General features: G+C 34.8%; 1 protein-coding gene across 1 annotated transcript; it reads left to right on the forward strand.

Annotated features, from left to right (window-relative positions):
- Positions 1-10670: 10670 nt before the first annotated feature.
- On the forward strand, positions 10671-11261 carry LOC131034893 (uncharacterized). The gene has a single exon (XM_057966506.2). It carries the CDS (start codon positions 10836-10838, stop codon positions 11052-11054), a length of 219 nt encoding a protein of 72 aa, XP_057822489.2. The 5' UTR covers positions 10671-10835; the 3' UTR covers positions 11055-11261.
- Positions 11262-20393: the final 9132 nt, after the last annotated feature.

A 20393-nucleotide genomic window follows, 5' to 3' on the forward strand; every position in this document is an offset into this window, starting at 1 on the left:
TTTCCAACCAACATATCTCTTGTTACTATAGTCGCACTCTGGATCTCATCAATAGCAGCAACCTTATGTTTATAAGGAGGCAAAGCTCTCAGCACCTTAGCAACAATATCATCTTCCTCAATCTTTCCACCGACACACTTGATACGAAGGACAAGTTCATTCACCTTAGCCATGTTGGGATCCAAGAACACTGAGAGGGGGGTGTGAATCAGTGTTTTGCCAGAATGAACAATTTTTAACTTTCTAGACCATGCATATATATACCGGTAAAAAAATAAACATATAACAAGAAGCAAATAAACCATCCACATAAATGAACACCATAACACACAGAATTTATACGTGGAAAACCTCAATGAGGAAAAATCACGGTGGGATTTGTGACCCACAATATCAATTCACTGGCCATATGAAAAGATATTACATATAATAGGGGCCTACACTTGCAGGAAGGCACACTTCCTAGAGCATACTTCTCATCACTAAAGAGCCTCATTGACTACATACTTTCTGCCAAAGTAAACTACTGAAAAGGAACTCAAGAATGCATCTGCTATGCCAAATAGAGTTCCAGTTCTGGTTATGCTCTATACCGGTTCATAAATTTTGAATTGCTACTATTATCTCTTCTCCTCCAAGAATGCTTTCCAAGCTATCTACAGATCATTGCATGATATAGAATTTGCATATAAAATGATCTCCATACATATATTTCACATCATATAGTTCAGCTATATTCTCCTATATCCACACATTTGATTTATCACATCACTTTCTAAAATAACATAGCAAACTGACCTATATACCTATTACAAATGATATGCCTTATGTCATCTTACAATACATTTACAAAAATGTCGACCTTAACAATAAAATGATTTAAGTAAATCCTCCTTGATGTCGGGTTCCAAAGAAGTATTGATGTCGGTGTCGGTGTAGCCCTGAATTCTCCAAAGCCAGTATCTGCCAGTATATGCTTCCTAGTGCCGGTTTATGACTTACATCATATCTTGTTTCCATCAATGACAACAAAATGAATCCAATGAGTGTCAATTACCAACAATCTCCCCCTTTGGCATTGATGGCAACACTCATGTGAAAAATGGATTCCCTGCCGATATGCTCCCCCTGAGCAATACACTCCATTTGAAATGTGTTTCGCTGATATTTTTCACATATGAACATACTCCCCCTTTGACATTAATGTCAAATACTGGTGAAAGAATTGAAAGAATAAAAGAATAATGTTAGTTTCACTAGAGCTTAGTCATCTTATGGATTTCCAGGTATGCCTTTTGCAATAATTGAAGATATGTATCCCAACTGGATTTGAAAGTATTAGAAATAGATGCAAGTCCACTTAGTAAGTGGGAAAGTGTTTCTTTCTCTTGGATACCTGTCGGTGTGGGTTTAGCTATCATATACATGCACTCTTTCTTGTGAACACCCATTGAATCTAATCTAGGACTTACCAATCCTCTTAGATTTCTTTCTCTTCTCATGATTTTATCTCTCTCCTCCTCAAAAGCAAAAATTTGGTTTTCCAAGGACAAAATTTGTCCATCAAAAATGTGGTTAGTGTAGTCAATCCATCAAAAGAAATAGCAATTTTAGCCATCTTATCATATAACTCCTTCAATCTGCTATCTACATTAGTTGTAAGACTTTCTATGTTACAACACACTCTATACATATTTGTACATTGTTTTAAACAAACCTCAATAGGGATAAGTTTGTCCTCAATTTTCTTCTTCCCTATTTCTATAAGCTGGTCAAAAGTTGTTCTTTTTACTATTGTGAAATTGTCCAAAGCTTGTCAGTTTGCTATCTGCCTCAGAGATTGAAAATTGTTGGATATGTGCTCTATTAGAGTCTTGAGCTTACTAGAAGGGCTTGCTCCATCTTCAATCTAACAGTCAAGTAATAAAATGTGCAATATAGAGACTGATTGATCAATTAATCCTTTATCTATAGTACCTTCCTTCAATAATTTCTAAGTAGCCATCATCATTAATTCAGTTGGACTCAACTCAGAGATTGATTTCTTCTCAACCTGAGAAGTGTCAATTGCCAAAACCTTTGCCGGGGAATCTTTTTTACCTACCGGTATGGAATCAATGGATTTTACCTTTTCCATCTCAACCTCTATTGCACCGGTGGCTTCGCCACTTGATGTAGTGTCAGTTACTGTCGATGGAGTATTATCCACAGAAATTCCAGTGTCCTGTGCATTGCCTTGCTCAAAAATGGTTTGTGCCAGTATAGACTGTACAGTCTCCTTAGTTGTCGGTTGTGTTTGAGTATCTATAGTTACTGCCGGTTGTGTCAAAACTTGAGTTGAACTACCCAAAATACCTTTCCCTTTTGATTTGTCAGGAATGGTGGAAGATGTTGCCCTTGCAAATTCTTCTTGAGATGTGATAAAGTCTAGGATTTTCTGAAAGAATTTGGTCCATCCCTTACTTGTCTCATTTACCACCTCATTTACTCTCCCCATGATAAGGCTTATCTGTCAGGATTTACTACTGAAGATTGTCCTATTTGCAGTGTCAATACATCTTTTCATTTCCTCATTATTTACAGTACCACACAATTCCAAAAGTGCAACTTCTTTGATCTCCCTATCTCTCTTGACAACATCAAGTCTCCTAGCCTCAAGTTTATTATACAAGGATAAAGGTATCTCCTTCAAAATTTTAATTAAGGCTTTCTTATAGATGTCTATATATAACAAAATAGCCTCTTCTAATTCACTTTGCTCATTCTCTTCTAAATCTTCATAATACTTAGATATATTTTTCAATATTCCATCTTTTGTAATTTCATCAATAAGCTCAGCACAGGTCATTGTGGTCTTACCGGTTCTAGTATCATCACCCTTCTACTTTTTGCTTTTGGTTGCCACTATGACTGGTTTCCTCTTCTGCATAGGATTCCTTGCCGATGGTAGAGGTGCAGTAGGCTTAGTTGCCTTTCTAACAAGTCTCCTCCTAGGCTCTACCTTCTTCTGCTCTACCGGTGGTTTTACCACATTCTTCCTTTGTACCCTTCTGAAAGCCAGAGGTTCATTATCCTCAGGATTAGAGTCAGAAGTGATAGGGGAAATGTGAACTTGTGGCTTCTTCACTTCTGCAGTACCAACCTCTGCCAGTTTAACAGCCTGTTTTGATTTGGAACCCAGTTGAGTGTTTGTCTTATAAAGCACATCTTGCACATATGCAGACATCTTTTCTATTTTCTTCTCTCGTCTCTTCCTGTTAAAACTAGTTTTCACTTCAAGAACCTTCTCTCCTGTTGTACCAAAAAATTTTGCCTTATAATCTAATGGGGCATCTAACATCATCTTTGTGTAGAGTTCCAAAATGCAATCATCCACCTCATATCCAAACTCAGTAACCCATATTTTCCTAGGTTCAACTTCTTCCATAAGATTTTCATCATTTTTTACCATGAAACAGATATCAGTGGAATACTTCTCCATAATGTTCTTTGAAATTCTCTCCCTTTTCCTCATGTTTTCTTGAAAAGTCTTAAAATACCCCCAAAGTTTCTCATCTCTGCCGGTACAAAGACTGGTGATAGCTTCTTTTGATCTACATACCTATTAGTATGTCATGAGCCCAATGTTTCTTCCCTATACCAGGTAGCTCATTTAGGAAGTAAAGCATTAAACAAACAATCAAGTTTCCATATCTAAAGGTACATTTGTTGATTCCTTTGATCTTTCCAAGGTTTAACATCAACTCACTCCTCATCCACTTACATAAATCATATTTCACATTATTCCTCAGCATCTGATATGCAGCATTAATGCATGAACTAGCAACAAAATTCAATCGGTTGGATTGAGTTACCTTGTAACCTATGATCATGCTTGCAAACTTTATATCTGTGTCAGTGATTGTGCTTATCCTCATTGATCTTCTATCAGGTGTAGCACCAGTGAGTTTTCAACCTTTGTGTTGGAAATTTTCTTGCCAAGTTCTTGTCCGACCCTAGGTAAGCCGGTGACAACTTGAATTGCCTCCTTCGTGATCATGTAAGGCCTATCTAGCCAAATAAATTTATTGTTAACCCTTCTCAGAACGTATTTGATCACCTCATCTTTGAGTTCTGGTATGTACAAAATACCAGTTAACCCTAGATCCTGAATTGCTTTGAATTCCAGTTTGATGGTTCTAGAGTCTCCCAGTATCACGGATTGATACATGCTTTTGATTTCTTCAGTGCCCAAATCTTCAAGGGTGTAGTGAATGTATGCCCTCACATATTCAACATACATTACGCCGTCAGGAATCCTAGAAAATGCTCCCACAGAGTCTTCCTTTTAAGCAATTTCAGGAACCTCCTTAAATACTGGCCTTAACCTATCCTTGACTTTGACAATGGTGGGATTTGAAATAAAAGTAGGAGTTGAAGATCCAGATGCCATCTCGAAAAATACCTGAAAGTAAATATCGGTGAAAGATTGATAACTGCTCGAAAGCTTTTCATAATGCTTCTGCTCGCTCTTGACTTGCCTTAACTTCGCTTTGAATGTTTGAATGCTCGGTGAGTGAAAATGAATTCACTTACCCTCTTTTATCAGCGAATAAAACCCTAATTTTCTATAATAAATGCTTCACCAACAACCCTACGGATGTCGGTTTCATAGTTATGTGTTGAGTGAACCTTCATCGATGATGAACACAATTCTTCATATCTCTTTCCAGATCTCCTTAGATCTCTTTCGAGGTAATATGCAAAATTTAGCAATGACTTTGCCAACCCCTAAGGCTTATGCCTCAGTTATCGGGTGGAATTTCCTGTCGGTGGAGGAATACTCTGTTCTACCGATGGAGTTACCAGTATAGAGCCATCTCCACTTGATTCTTCAGATTTTCTAACCCATCTCTTGGTGTGATCTTGTTGTATTTCATCTACCTTCTGCTTTCCTTTCTCATTATCTTTATCATTATTAACACATTGAGTCGTGCTTCTGCAATACTTAGCAATATGACCTATTTTGTTGCATGCATAACATGTAACATTGTTCTTCTGAATTTATTTGACATAGCCGATATAATTTCTTAACCTACAATGATTAGCAAAATGTCCAAAATTTCCACATGCATGACATTTAACATTCATTCTGCAATCTTCTAATCTATGACCATATTTTGTACAATTTGTGCACTGACCGAGAACATAATTGTATTTTTGACTTGCCTTATTTCTACATTGTTTAGCCATATGCCCAAATTTATTGCAAACAAAACATATACCATTGAATTTATAAGAATTATATTGCCTTACCGGTTTCCTCCGTTCTGATGAGTTCTACATACTGGTTGTCTAATCTTCATTTGCAATACCAGAACATTCACCTTGTACAAATCCAAGTCCTCTAGAATCATCAATCTATCTTTGTCTTTTCAATAAGTCATCCAATTGTGCAGCACTGATCCTAAACTTTTCTTTATACTCGCTTGCAGTAGTTAGATCATCTCTCAGAGTGGTTACTTGTCTTTCAAGTTCTTATTCATTGTTCTGAGAGTGTGTCAAATCAGTTCTCAACAAATTATTCTCATGAGTCAATCTGCCACATTCATGAAATTTGTTCTTCAGAGATATAACAAGAGTATCTTCTTTCTTCTTTCTATCCTCAATATCTTTCGATAACCTCATCGTCATATCTTGCATTTCATTCTTCATGAGCATGTTTGCTTGACTTAGGTTTTGACATTGTTCTTTAAGAGCATTTTTCTCCTCATCATCCGGTTGTTGCAAAAGTTCTTTTCTCTTGGCTTGAGCAGATGATAACCTTTCTTGCAGGATAAGAATGAATTCATTTGCAGAATTCAATTCTTCTTGCAATTTCAAGTTCTTCATCCTTTCAGCATCATAATCCTCAAAAGCCATATCAAGGTGCTTCTCTATAGCCATGTTCAAAGATTTCAGTTTCAGGATCTTCCTCAAGCTGTTAAACTTATTCCGAGGTACTAGGCTCTGATACCAATTGTTGGGATCCAAGAACATTGAGAGGGGGGGGGGGGGGTGAATTAGTGTTATGTCGGAATGAACATCTTTTAACTTTCTAGACCATGCATATATATACCAGTAAACAAATAAACATATAACAAGAAGCAAATAAACCATCCACATAAATGAACACCATAACACACAGAATTTATACGTGGAAAACCTCAATGAGGAAAAACTACAGTGGGATTTGTGACCCACAATATCAGTTCACTGGCCATATGAAAAGATATTACATATAATAGAGGCATGCACTTGCAAGAAGGCACACTGCCTAGAGCATACTGCTCATCACTAAAGAGCCTCACTGACTACAAGCTTTCTACCAAAGTAAACTACTAAAAATGAACTCAAGAATGCATCTACTATGCCAAATAGAGTTCCGATTCTGGTTCTGCTCTGTACCGATTCATAAATTCTGAACTGCTACTGGTATCTCTTTTCCTCCAAGAATGCTTTCCAATCTATCTACAGATCATTGCATGATATAGAATTTTCATACAAAATTATCTCCATACATATATTTCGCATCATACAGTTTTGCTATATTCTCCTATATCCACACATTTGATCTATCACATCACTTTCTAAAATAACCTAGCAGATTGACCTATATACCTATTACAAATGATATGCCTTATGTCAGCTTACAATACATTTACAAAAATGTCGGCCTTGACAATAAAATGATTTAAGTAAATCCTCCTTGATGTCGGCTTCCAAAGAAGTATTGATGTCGGTGTCGGTGTCGGTGTAGCTCTGAATGCTCCAAAGCTGGTATCTGCCACTATATGCTTCCTAGTGCTAGTTTATGACTTCCATCATATCTTGTTGCCATCAATGAAAATAAAATGAATCCAATGAGTGTCAATTGCCAACAAACCATGTATGAATGTATGTTCTCATCATCTCCCATCTTCAATGTCTCATACTTTCACTTGACTGTCACCTTCATACAAGATCTCATGCTTCTCCCAGATCTCATGTGCGGTCTGAAGTCCCATAACATTTGTCATTTCAGAATCATTCAGGGCACTAAGCAGTGCTTCCTTCACTCTGATGTTATATTATGCTTCCTTAACTTCATCAGGATTGGATGGTCCATTCTGAGGAACAACATAGATATTCTTAGTAATATTCCAGTAATCCTCACCTAGACATTTCAAGTGCACCTCCATCTGACTCTTCCATATAGTATAGTTACTTCCATCAACCCTTGGACTATCCTTTTTGAAAGAATACCTTGAGCTGCCATCCTGGATCTCCTCAAGCGATTAAGCTTCTACTAGAGAATCTAGCTCTGATACCAATTGTTAGAAGTAATCAAAAAGGAAGACTGAGAGGGGGAGGGAGTGAATCCATCTTCATCGGATCTACAAAATTAAACTCCAAAACAAAACCGATAAACTGCTACAATGAATAGACAAGAAAATTAACAACACAACACAACACCAAGATTTTTGACAAGGAAAAGCCGGTTAAAGGAAAAACCACTGTGGGAACCTATCCATAGTAAGATGATACTCTGCAATAGTATGTGAAAATATTACAATGGGGAATGCACATGTATTCATGTACACTACCATAGATCACTGCTCAAAAGATATTTGGCCAGAAAGCTACAACCCTTAGGGAAGTCTCACTGACTTATAATATGATTCAGACTACAATTTGGAAGAAATGAACTGCAATGATAGCATCTATAAATACTTGATGACAGCTCTGGTTAAGCACAATTGTCTACTCTGCAACACCAATCTCACCTCACCACTTCACTGAATGATAAATCTCTTGTTCGCACATTCACCTCTCTCTGATAATGTAGACACAATACTGACACCAAAACTAAGTGAGTAACTCACCTATATACACAATTCATCAACCTTGATAACAAGGTTGGCTAAACCATTAACCCTCAACTCATAACTATAAAAATTACATTACACGATACAAAGATCAATCAACAAACCAATATAATGATTTAAATTACATAGCATGGACCTAAATCAAATTCCCAAATGATCACATCCACTAAAAATCATGCCAAGATCAACTGCAACATGCTACACCACTAGAAATATCGCATAACACATAAATCACTACCGGTTAACAAAAACCACCAAAAAATTGCACAATGATCAATGTGGATTGCCAAAACAAATAAGAAACGACTAGGAAACACCAACAAGAATGTTAGAATCGTCACCAACAACTGCACCAACACCACTTATCAAATATTCATCGATGATCAACTTCTAGAAGCTCAAGAACATAACCAATTAGGAATTGTCACGAAGAAAGATAACTTGTAGGGCACCAAGTCACGAACCATCTGAAATGGAGATACACAAGATCATCCCAAACAATATCCCAAAACCTTAGCACAAGATCTGATCACACTGGAATATACCAGAAGAAATACCGAATTCTACAAGACAGTGATCAGCATAACCAAACTACAAAAAATGGATCAAAAGATCTTCCCAAACTCATTGGAATAAACCACATAAATATGTTGACATCAATGACAACAACATTTCCTAGCAGAAACAATCCAACAACTCTAACAGAAATGAACTTATAATTAAATTCACTCGAGTATCAATGTTGAATGTTTCAGTCAAGAAAGATTTGTATCATGACAATGTTCTCTGTAGAAGATTCCTCTTGTGCACATGCATGCTCACTACCCTCAAGATCATATGTACAATGAGAACTACAAGATCAACAAAAGTGAGCTAGATATCAAGGCCCAGAAGAATCACCAGCATGACCCTCTACTAGAGGCCTAACATACTATGTGAGTGAGCTAATGGAGTCTAAAGTTTCAACCTCACCACTCTCCTTCACAAGGGAATGAATAATGACATGCTCCACTATAGGTCTGGCCAAGGGTCTTGGTGGGAGGTTTGGGTCATGCTATTTCCCCCACTCTATCATGTGAGGAGCCCCCACCTCTACCCTAAAAATATAGATAATTAAAATAGATTGGGATCTCGTTCAGGACAAACTCACAATAGGGTTTCATCAAAAAGTATTGGGGTACCTCATGATTATTGCGTAGAGGCTGATAAAAAAACTATCCACCACCTATCCCAAAAATGATTCTTAATCCCTTTATGGTGGCACCAATAGATAGGGAACCTCTTGCATCTTGGGTGTAAAGGTTGATTCATTCGAGGGTCCATGAAAAGGGCACACGAGTCAAAGATTATTTTTGGATTTTTCTGTTTTCCCTAATATGTTTTCTTGTGTGCCTATGGGATGTCTAAGGATTGCAAGAGGTTCTTTATGTGCTTGTTCTTCAAGAGGGTCTTCATGAGGAGGCGATTGAGCATTTTCAACACTTTCTTGTGGAATCTCAATTTTTAGAAATTAAAATAAATTTAAATCAAGAAACCTAATTTAATCTACAACTTAATAGAAAATTGACACAAAGAAATTAAAAATACATACCTCTTCGAGCTCTTCATTGCCATGGTAGTATTTTGGTGAAGAATAGACAACTTCAAGGGCAAAATCTAGCTTCTTCTTTTGGTGAGCGCAGGTCAAAGGAGCAGAAAAACGTCCAGAATGTGAGTTTGCAACAAAATCAAGGAAAAAAAATGCACATTAAAGTTTTTAAGGTTTCATTTTCTCCTGTTGGCATGCACCAAATAAGACACGCACCCTATGTGACGCACACCAAATGAGTGATTTTCTAAAATTTTGAAGTGCGATACCTTTTTGGTGCCACAACTTTGTGCATTCACCCAATAATCAATAGCTTCTTGGAATTTGATCCTAAGAAGAAGGTGAAATAAATTTTAGAAAAGGAAAGTCTTTGTGAAGGTTTGTAAATATTGATAGCACACTTGAGGGAAGTGAAGAAGAGTCATAGTGGTGGATGAGATTGCAGTAGTAGAGGTAGATAAGACACCACGATCTTGACTATTCAAAATCGCATGTTCCAGACAACTTCAAAGATTGTTTAGGTTCAGAGTACAACTATAATTGTCTACTATATTTTATTTTTGGTACCCTCTGTGGTGTTATGATCGGCTATAATCTATTGCAAAAGATATTAGTTCCTTGTTGTGTTGTGTTGTAAGTTGTATTCTCTCTTTATCTTGATAGCATATAAACTACCCTCCTTTCTTGTAATATTTTCTTTGCATTGATTCAAATAAAAAATGATTCTAAACCACCTTTTGGCAACAACTTAGCATTCTTTTTCATCAACATTTCAAATCACACTCCATAAACCTTCATCAGAATATAAAGTACTATAGACTAAGCACCTAAACTATAGATGGTAGAATGCTATTTTATTTCTATTCCAATTCTAACTCTATGAACCAAACACCTAAACTAAGCCCCTGATTACAAGCTTTATTGCACTTAACAAACCTAAGCATTTCAATGGGCATGTCTTCCTGCCTTCAACATTATTTCATTCACCAATGTAGAAAACCCTAACCCAAACTATAGGCAACTCACCATTAAATCAAAATACACTCTGATGTAACCCCATAACATGGTTGATTGGCTGGTGGGAGGTGGCCAAAACTTCTTGTCAAACAATTTTGTCTTTTACTCATGGCGGTTTAGGGTTTTCATGTATAGTTTATAGTGTACATCAGATGAGTGCCCAAGACACAGGCCAAAGCTAAATCCAAGGCAGGCGTTTATAACAAAGATGCTATTGGGCCGGCTCTCCTCTGGATATAATGAACAATCCTATACCCAGAAGCCTTCCCATGAATAGATAACACTCAATTTTGTGTGCAAAAGAGAAGAAGAAGAAGGAGGACGAGGAGGAGGGAGGAGAAGAAATGGGGCGTGACTGGGCACCAGAGATAGTTGGAACAATTCTATTTGTAGTGCTATCGCCTGGGCTACTGTTTCAACTTGCTGCAAAGGGCCGATTTATAGAGTTTGGGAACTTTCAGACCAGTGGCCTATCTATTTTCATACATACCATTATATTTTTTGCTCTCATTACTATTATTCTTATTGCAATTGGACTTTATATAGTCATTGGCAGTGCCTGAACCATCATTTCAACCCCTCAATGTTTATGGAGGTTTTCAGATTTTTATCTATTTGTAATAGTTTAGTCAATAGATGATTTCTGAGATATATGTTCTCTTATCTTATTGTAATTAATTATTAAAATCAGAGATACCCAGAGATACTACCCATATCTGTGTAATTGAAATATTAATTTCAATCAATATATAAAAGTATATTTCTATTTCTATTTTCTAGTGGTGTTTCAGGTCTGACGTACAAGTATTTTCAGATCATTGAATATGTTTGTATATATTAATTGATAATAGAATGAATCAAGTTTCAGTGCATTTTCTGTTTCTTATTTAGTTGGGAAGTTTTGATCAAGATTGTTTTCAAGTGTTCAAATGTTGTCACTTCTCTTTAAAAATTCAATTGATGTGTGTTTTTTTTAATAAATACATGCATCGGTTTTTATTAATTTATAAATATATACATATATTAAAAAAAGGAAGTCACTTCTCAAAATCATATAGGCTTGAATGACATTTTGTTTCTTTGGAAGGGCATTTATCATGCAATTCATTTATCAGACTTCAGTTTTTAGCATAGTGGTGACTTATTTGGTTAATGCGATGCATAACATCGTAGTGAAGGGGTAGGTATGATTATTATTTTCAGGTTAGATTCTAAAATATAAACAATTTGTTGGTTATTAACATTTTTGGGGGGATATTTAAATAGAAAAGATATTTAGAGAATTAGATCGTTTTTTCATATTGTTTTTCAAAGATGAAGTTGAAAAATATGTAAGATTATGATTTATTTTTTTCATTTATTTTACAATTTCATAAATTAATTAGACTTTCCATAAACAATAGGGTATAATTGCAATAGTAGTAAAGGAATAATTTTTTTTTTTTTAACATGTTGATAAGAACATAAGATTTTGGAGATAGAGATCTATGTTCAAAATGTTATGTCGAATAAAATGGGGAGGACATCCTCTTTGTTAAAAGAAAACTTGTTGTCCACTAAGCACCGCGAGTAAAAGCCAATAAAGTTGATTAAATGATTTCTATAAAATGGGGAGGACATCCTCTTTGTTAAAAGAAAACTTGTTGTCCACTTAGCACCGCGACTAAAAGCCAATAAAGTTGATTAAATGGTTTCTATAAAATGGGGAGGACATCCTCTTTGTTAAAAGAAAACTTGTTGTCCACTTAGCACCGCGAGTAAAAGACAATAAAGTCGATTAAATGGTTTCTATAAAATGGGGAGGACATCTTCTTTGTTAAAAGAAAACTTGTTGTCCACCTAGCACCGCGAGTAAAAGACAATAAAGTCGATAAAATGGTTTCTATGCCTAATATGTTAAAGGGAAGGACATCCTCTTTGTTAAAATAAAACTTCCTGTGCACTTATTCTATTAGGACCTCTCACTATTACCATTATAATTGCACCTTTAGCCCTCAATAATTTTTTTTAATCAAACACAATATTATTTTTTATTTATGTATAAATTCTTTAGTGATATTTGGTGTAGTAAAAGCATGTGTAGACATGGTGTATGGAAACCTAATGATAGGGCCTATTTTTAGGCTTAATGCATGATTATATTCTATCAACTTTCTAATGATAAACCATTTATTACTTGTGACAAATTCCAAAATCTTATCCACATAAAATATCTAGCTTGCATTAATAGAGTCTTAAGTATGATCTTTTGAATTTAAGATTATAGTGCTGAGTGAGTTAGAGAAACATATGGATTATATTTAGTAATTTGAAAGATGAATTCTATTTTTAAAGTAATAAAATAATAATAATAAATCAGAAAGATGTTTAGAGATATATAACATTATAATAAGATGACGTAAGGATTTATCTAGAGTGCTTGAATTCTAAGAGAAAACTCCTATAATATTGGGGTACAATATTCAAATTTCCACTATCCTAAAAGGGGAATGTAATCTTAGGTCTATTTGGTACACAATTGTAAGACCCCAACCCTGTTTGTAACTTTCACAAAGTTTTTGATAAATTTATTTATGATAAATTGATGCCTTAACCCTTATTGTTTATCATGATGCAGTTTTGGGTCATTATTGAATGTGGATGGTCCAATGATGGTAAAGGATCTTTGAGATTGGCAAGGTATTGAGGAATATTATTAGTTGACCTTATGTTCGACACCTATGGGTTAGGGACCATTTCAATTACTCATTTTGTACTTGGTTTAACATGTGAACCTTATAAACTTTCCATTTCAAAGAATCATGAGTTTATGGTTTGGGGATTGGAGAAGTCTCACTCACCAACCCACTCCCCAAAGTGCATTTATGAACCTTGGGGAGAGGAATGTGGCTCACACATGTGAGCCACCTTCCAAGGTTGGGATAATTGTACAAGTACACTTTACACCTCCCAAAAAGTCTCACACATGTGTGAGAACTTATGGGGGAGTGTGATGAGAGGGAAATAATGGGAAGGTTACAAGTGTCACCTCCCCATTCAAGGGATTCAAGTTTGAATCCTTACTTAGCCTCTAATGGAGGAGGAGTTTGGGGGATTTTTTCTTTTGGGAGAAGTCACTTTTTATTTTCTATGGGGGTGAGAAAACGAGGGAAGAAAGCTATTGCTATGGAGTTGTCAACTATGTGGGAGTTCATGGAATAAGGAGGAGTTCAATCCTCACAAATCTCATGAAGAGATAAGTTTCTTCAATCTCCTCCTTGGCTTAACCTTCTCTTGTGATGTTATTTTATTGTTGCATGATATGTGTCTTGAGCAATCACTTTTGATTGTCTCTTGTGAGTAAAAAATTTGTGATTGTGGAAACATTATGGGTTGTACTTGTGAAATCTTGTGTTGAAGAGCTTGACCTTAATAATTTTGAGTAGTGGGTTTATATTGGTTCTCCTTGCTCAAGAATGGCTAGTCTCTTTTATGGCTTGATGATGCCATGAAGGAAGGGTGCAAATCTTTTCTTCTCGTATTAGCATTCTATTTGGATTTCCTCTTGATTTCTTCCTTGGGAAAAGTTTTCTAGAACAAGATTTATTTGGGTAATCATTCTCAGAGGCATTTGTGAATTGAAATTCATTTTATTGTGGAGTGGAATTCCCATGTCGATTTGTATCTTTTCTTAGTGATACTTTTGTATGATGTAATAGGCTAAGTAGATGAGATTAAATATTATTTTTATTGAAAAGTTATTGCTAGTTGCAAAACACAAAGTATGTATAATATGTGATTCAACAAAGTATATGTATTTTGTTATCTAATTTGTGCTATGACTTTATGACATTTGAAATACCACGTCATAGAAAACTAAGTTATGTAATAGCATCATTTTTTTGCTTTATGCTTCCACTCCCCTCTATTTATTTAACTATCATGTAAGATTCACCAAATAACTGAATATGTACCTACATTCAAAGGACAAGGATAGATGCTAAATATTGGGAAGATATATTCCTTAGGTTGGATTAGTAATACAAATAATTATTTTTTATGAATATGCATGTCACTTAAGTGTGAATATTCTATTACATAGATTTAAATAGATGTATATGTGATTATTCTATTGGTTAAATCCTTATGTGTGTGCTCTCTTCCTTGAATTACCTTGAAGAAAATGCAATTTAATCTAGGATGATAATTGAACACTATTTATGGATGATTCGTATAAGAGGATTGAAATTACTTGAATATTGATTTGAAATTTTATTGAATTGTTATTTAACAAAGATGTATGTATATAAGAGTTGTTTAATATAATCATGATTAAAAGATGGAATTGGTGTGTCAAATTAATGGTTCACATGACTATGAGAATTTGGCTAGCCACTAGAATGATTTATTATTGTGACCTAATTATGTTTATGGTTGTATTGTGTAGGAAAGGAATTATGTTTAAAAAGAATTGAGAGACATCAAGACCAAATCAAATACCACTTTTGGAAAGTTATAAGTGTTTCCTTGTCTAGGTAATTGAAGTATTATTATTAAGATGATTGTATTTTTGGTCTTAATAATGTGGGTCTACTTTAAGTGTGTTTTAGACGATAGTTGATTGTAAGAAAGGTGGTGTAAGTTAGGTTAGGGTGTGGGGACCCCTAGTTAAGTTAAAACTCGTATGGATTTTTAAAAGGTGTTGTTTGACCAATTTTCTTGATCATCGTGCAAAAAATAGGTCTCTGGGGTCAATACCTTGGGGTTGGGGTTCTTTAGGACATGTGATATTGTCCTTTGGGCTTGACGGGACCCTTCAAAAGACCACTTTTATGAATGTGATGAGATAGAAGCTTCAAAAAAAGTGTGTTGGGTGGAAATCCCTATATAACTTGTGGATGGGTTACTACATGTCTTGACAATACTCATTATGCTAAGTGGATGAACAATGTCAGTTGCAATATTTATGATCAAATTATTTTTAGTGATTTTCTCAAATTGATTTGAATGTTATGTGATGAAAACTAGATTTTTGACAAAGGAAAATATTGGCTAAGTTATATTTTGGTGGCTTAGGGCCACTAGTCAAGGAATTGGTTTAGTTAAATCTGTAGCCCAATGGATAAGAAATTTGGTTTCCTACTACCAGAGATCTAAATCCTTGATATGCCCACTTGGGGCATACATTCCCAACTCATGTGAATTTTGAGATTTTTCCCTGTTGATATTCTAATTTTTGTCTGAATGCCTTATTTTTTTCATCAGTGACTTGCTATGATGGTGCATAATCATAGTCATGGTGGTTTTCTTATGGACAAATGACATCAGTTTGTAATGAAAATTTAAAAGGTTATGAGATTATCTCCATAGTCATGTATTCAATTTTATATTAGTTCAATCTATAAGGTATTTTGAGTTTGTCATTTCAGCGTCCTCATTTTGAGTTGTGTGTCCTTTGTATTCTTTCAACGAAAGAATTAAATAGTTGTGAACACATGTAACTATAATATTGAATATCTAATACAGATCTGTAAGTATGGTTTCGTGACAACGTAAGAGAGCCTATTAATGTAAGGTGTTGACAACTATGAAGTCCACTGCTATGCATAAAATAGTTTGTATGACCTTGTTGCATCTATGTACTTGACTCTGTAGCCAAGAATAGACACTAGTCTATTTCAAGTATTGATACATCTTCAGAAAGAACTATTATAGTATTCAAATCTCTTTTCCTTTACATTCTTTCTTTTCCACTTTTAAATTATTTATGTTTAAACATCTCCATGGTGTTCAAAGGGTAAGGCAGCGGATTGTATGAGTGACTTATCATTTACTCTTTTATATGTCTATGATGGAGATATATAATATTATATTCTCAGAGATATTAAATTAAGTGGGGTTAATGCTTGAAGAGTGATGGAATATAAATATCCATCACCTATGAATTTGAGAAATATCCATTGTTGAAAGTTTGTGGCTATTGTTTAGGATTAGTTAATCAATATTATGCATATTTGTAAGTTAGGAATACCCTCTTGAGTTTGGTGGAGCTCGAAGTGAAAAAGGCTTGTATAGCCTTGTTATGTTGTGTTTTCTTGTCCTCAAATTTGTAGATAGGGTTAAACATGTGACCTAGATTTCCGATTCCATGGTTTGGGTTTCGATAATTTCTCTTAGAGTTAAGGGTAGCAAGAAAAATCGTCAACAAAAATGACAACTTTGTTAAGGAGAGTTTATGCCAAATTCATGTGGGGAAAGAGTCCAAAATGTTATGTAATCTGAAAATTAGTTTCAGATTGTCAAATTGTTAGATCTATAAGTTTGGTAGCAACATTTGTGAAAAGTTGTAGTGCAACTTTGCTAGTGGAAAGGTCCAGAAGCAGAAAATATTTGTAGAATCTTCAGTTTCTTGAAGATTCATCCCTCTACAAAGAACGTCGCAACTCTCTATTTGAAAAAGCCTAAAAATAGTGAAGAAGTTTCAGATCTACTGAAATAGCAGTCAAGAAGAAGGATGGACAACAACTGCAATTTCTTTCCAGGTATTCCTCATATTTCTTGGAACAAACAAGGTTCCTTCAAGTGACTTGAGCAAGAAAAAATTAGTATTAGTTTTCACATACTTCTCCATTGTTTTTACATTCTTTGTATTGAAGAGAGTTTGCATGTTTCAAAACTTCGTGCTCATTGAAACAAGGTCTGAGCACTTTGTTGTTTGTAAGTCATGTATCATGTGATGGTAAGACCTCTTGTTGCAAAAAAATTGTAAGATTATAAGTGTCAGGATGTATCTTCAATATGTGCATGCTTGTATGTTCCCAAATAAAATTATGATGTATAATTAATGTCATCCATGTAAAAGTAATTTCAGTACTGAAAGATATAGAGCCATATATGTAAGTGGAATTCATGGCTTCTCAAATGTTATACCACCTGAGGTTAGAGATAGAATTTCAAAACTTAATGGTGGCAAATATTGAATCAGCATCAAAACACCTTCAGATTTTGAGTGATTTGATTGATGATTATGAAGTTGACCCCGAAGATGTGGTTATAAGGATATTTGTGAAATCTTTGAAGAATGATGCCAAACATTAGTTTTCAGACTTACCTCCATGTTCAATTTTCTCTTGGAAAGAGTTCAAAACAGTCTTTATGGAGCAATTTGGTTAAATGATTTGTGTATCCACAATATTCCATGATTCTATGGATATCCACATATAGAATGGTGAGTTAGTTACTGAATTGAATCTCAGATTCATGAAAGCCTTTCAAAAATCCCTGGAAATTGCAGACCTCGTGATGCAATGGCATTGGTTGTGTATTTGGGTGCCTTTGACAAGAAAATGAGTTATAAATTGAGAAATAAAGAGCCTCAAAGTTTGCATTAGGCTTTTCAAATGGCAATAGACATTGAAGGGATGATGAAGTATGGGTTAGTAAAATTTCATAATTCTGAAAATGCAAGCTATCAAAAGGCCTTGTGTGCAATTGAGCAAAATAAACTGGAGAAATGTGAGCAGTCCTCAAAATGGAAATTAAATTGTTGCCCCAAATTTTGTGTCACCTTATGCAGAAGCAAAGATGAGGCACTGAACTGCTTAACTACGGTTGCAGGATATGCAGAAAATGGGTTTGTTGAAAAGGCTTCGGAAACTTTCAAGCAAATACATTTTGCAGGCGTTAGGCCAGGCTCTTCAACCCTTGCCAGCGTCCTCCCTGCCTGTGCCGAAATAGGAGCTTTGGAATAGGTGTCAAATGTTGTAGTTGCAACTCCCCTGGTAAACATGGTTGCAAAATGTGGAAGCATAGGCAATGCAGGCGATCTGTTTGATAATCTGCCTCAAGGAAATTTGGTCTCATGGAGTTCCATGATTGCAGGATATGAACAAAATGGATTTGTTGACAATGAAACTTCCAAAGAATATGGACATTCATAGCTGTAAAGCTAGCATTTTGCCCGCCTATGCCGAAATGGTAGCTTTGGGACATATGAAATTAATAGGGTTAAAAAATGGTATTCTTTTCACACTATCAAAATTTTATTATTTTAGCTCATAAGCTATGTTCCTGAAAGTAAAATTATAGTTGGATATCCTACACGTTCTTCTTCTATGTATCTAACACAAACATGTCCTCTTCATCATTTTGTGAAATATGTAGTTCGATACTATCTATCTATAAATCATATAAAAATCATTCTTAGTCAACATATATGTCTTATTTGTGCATTATAGATCAAAACTAGTTTGGTGGTTCATTATAGATCTCACATATTAGCTTCACTTTCAAAAGTAGTTATGAATCATAGGATCCTTTCAATGTAATAATATACATTCTCTCCTCTTTTGCTTTCACGATTGACACTTTTTTTGTTTCCTCTTTCATTCCCTTAAATTAGATTAATCAACTTGTACCATACCCTTTCAATTTATTTCCTCTTCAATACATCCCTTTTTATAATAAAAATAAAATGTCAACAACTTGATCCTTTTCTTCCTTTTGAGGCTCCTTGCTATTACACTTATTTTATCTAGTTGCAACATTTTTTTATATCACACATTGCTCAAATTTATAGTTTCATATGCATTGGCATATGATCCTACACTGCCAACATATGCATTGACATTGTGCGCTCTTTTTATGGCACATGCCTCTTACATCTCATAAGTTTTAGTATCAAGACATGCAGACTTGCATTTGAGACCCTTTACTATGCCTACTTATATTTCTTTGGTAATAATTTTAGTAACACAAGAAAATTGACATTTCACTTCCCTCAAATTTTTTTGACTATCCAATAGTAACATCATTTTATTTCTTTACACCTCTCTCTTTTAGGTGATCAATGGAATGATGATTTATTTTGTTCTTCACAAAGGTATGAGTAATCATTCTATCATCATGGATATCTCTCTTACCATTCTACCATAGTATCTGTAGAAGTACATGGAATATCATTGTTTCACCATAATCAGTGCCTATTTCAAAGCTAACACAATCAATTTGAACAATATCCAATTACCTCTTTGTAGCCAAGATACTTTATATGGACTATTAAGGTGAGATACTCTTCGTAGTCCTAAGGTTTTACCATTTCAAAGGAAGCTAAACAATTCACTCCACCACTAAATTTTATTGCACATACCATTTTCCTATACACAATCATTAATAGATTATCTCATCACATTTGTTCATTCTACTTTCTTGTTTGTTTCAGTAGTGTCCTCTTCATGATAAGAGATATTCTATGATGCCTTTCCATTTGTGAGAATTCAACTAATTTATGGCTCACTTCTCCACACTTGTAGAATTCACCAAAAATTCCTTTACCTCCTCTTAGAAAAAAAATGAACTTCTTTATTTGTTGAGTAGGCTATTTCTTGTACATGTGACTACTTTTTTTTATCAGAAGTAGTGTAGGACCCTCCCTTCATCATGCTTTGTAGGTTTTATTTTCCTAGCAAGCTTTCCTTTTCTTCTCTATAAACCTTATTAGTCTATCTACAATTTCTACTTGTCCTTTAGTCCACATTAATATCCCACTCCTTAGTGGTTCATATCTTTATCATGTCCAAATAATCATATATAGTTAACCTCAGGAAACTGATATATTTAGCCAGTTTTATAAGATCAAACTCTTAATAACCTAATATAACTCTAACCTCTTCAACAAATATTTTTTAATTTTTTTTAAGATCATATGTTTCATCCTTCTCTCCATCCTATCCCACTAGGTGATCTTCTTTTAGTGAATTTTAGTTCCATTAGCATTCACCTCTTTTCACCAAATTACAATAGGTCATTTAAACTCACTTTGAGTAATATTTACTCTCCTAGGATCATATAAATCACCATACATAGAATTTTTTTCAAATTCTATTAGCCAATATATCAGATTATTTAGCTCCAAACATATTGAG

Source organism: Cryptomeria japonica, chromosome 10, assembly GCF_030272615.1.
Source record: "Cryptomeria japonica chromosome 10, Sugi_1.0, whole genome shotgun sequence".
Classification (NCBI taxonomy): Eukaryota; Viridiplantae; Streptophyta; class Pinopsida; order Cupressales; family Cupressaceae; genus Cryptomeria; species Cryptomeria japonica.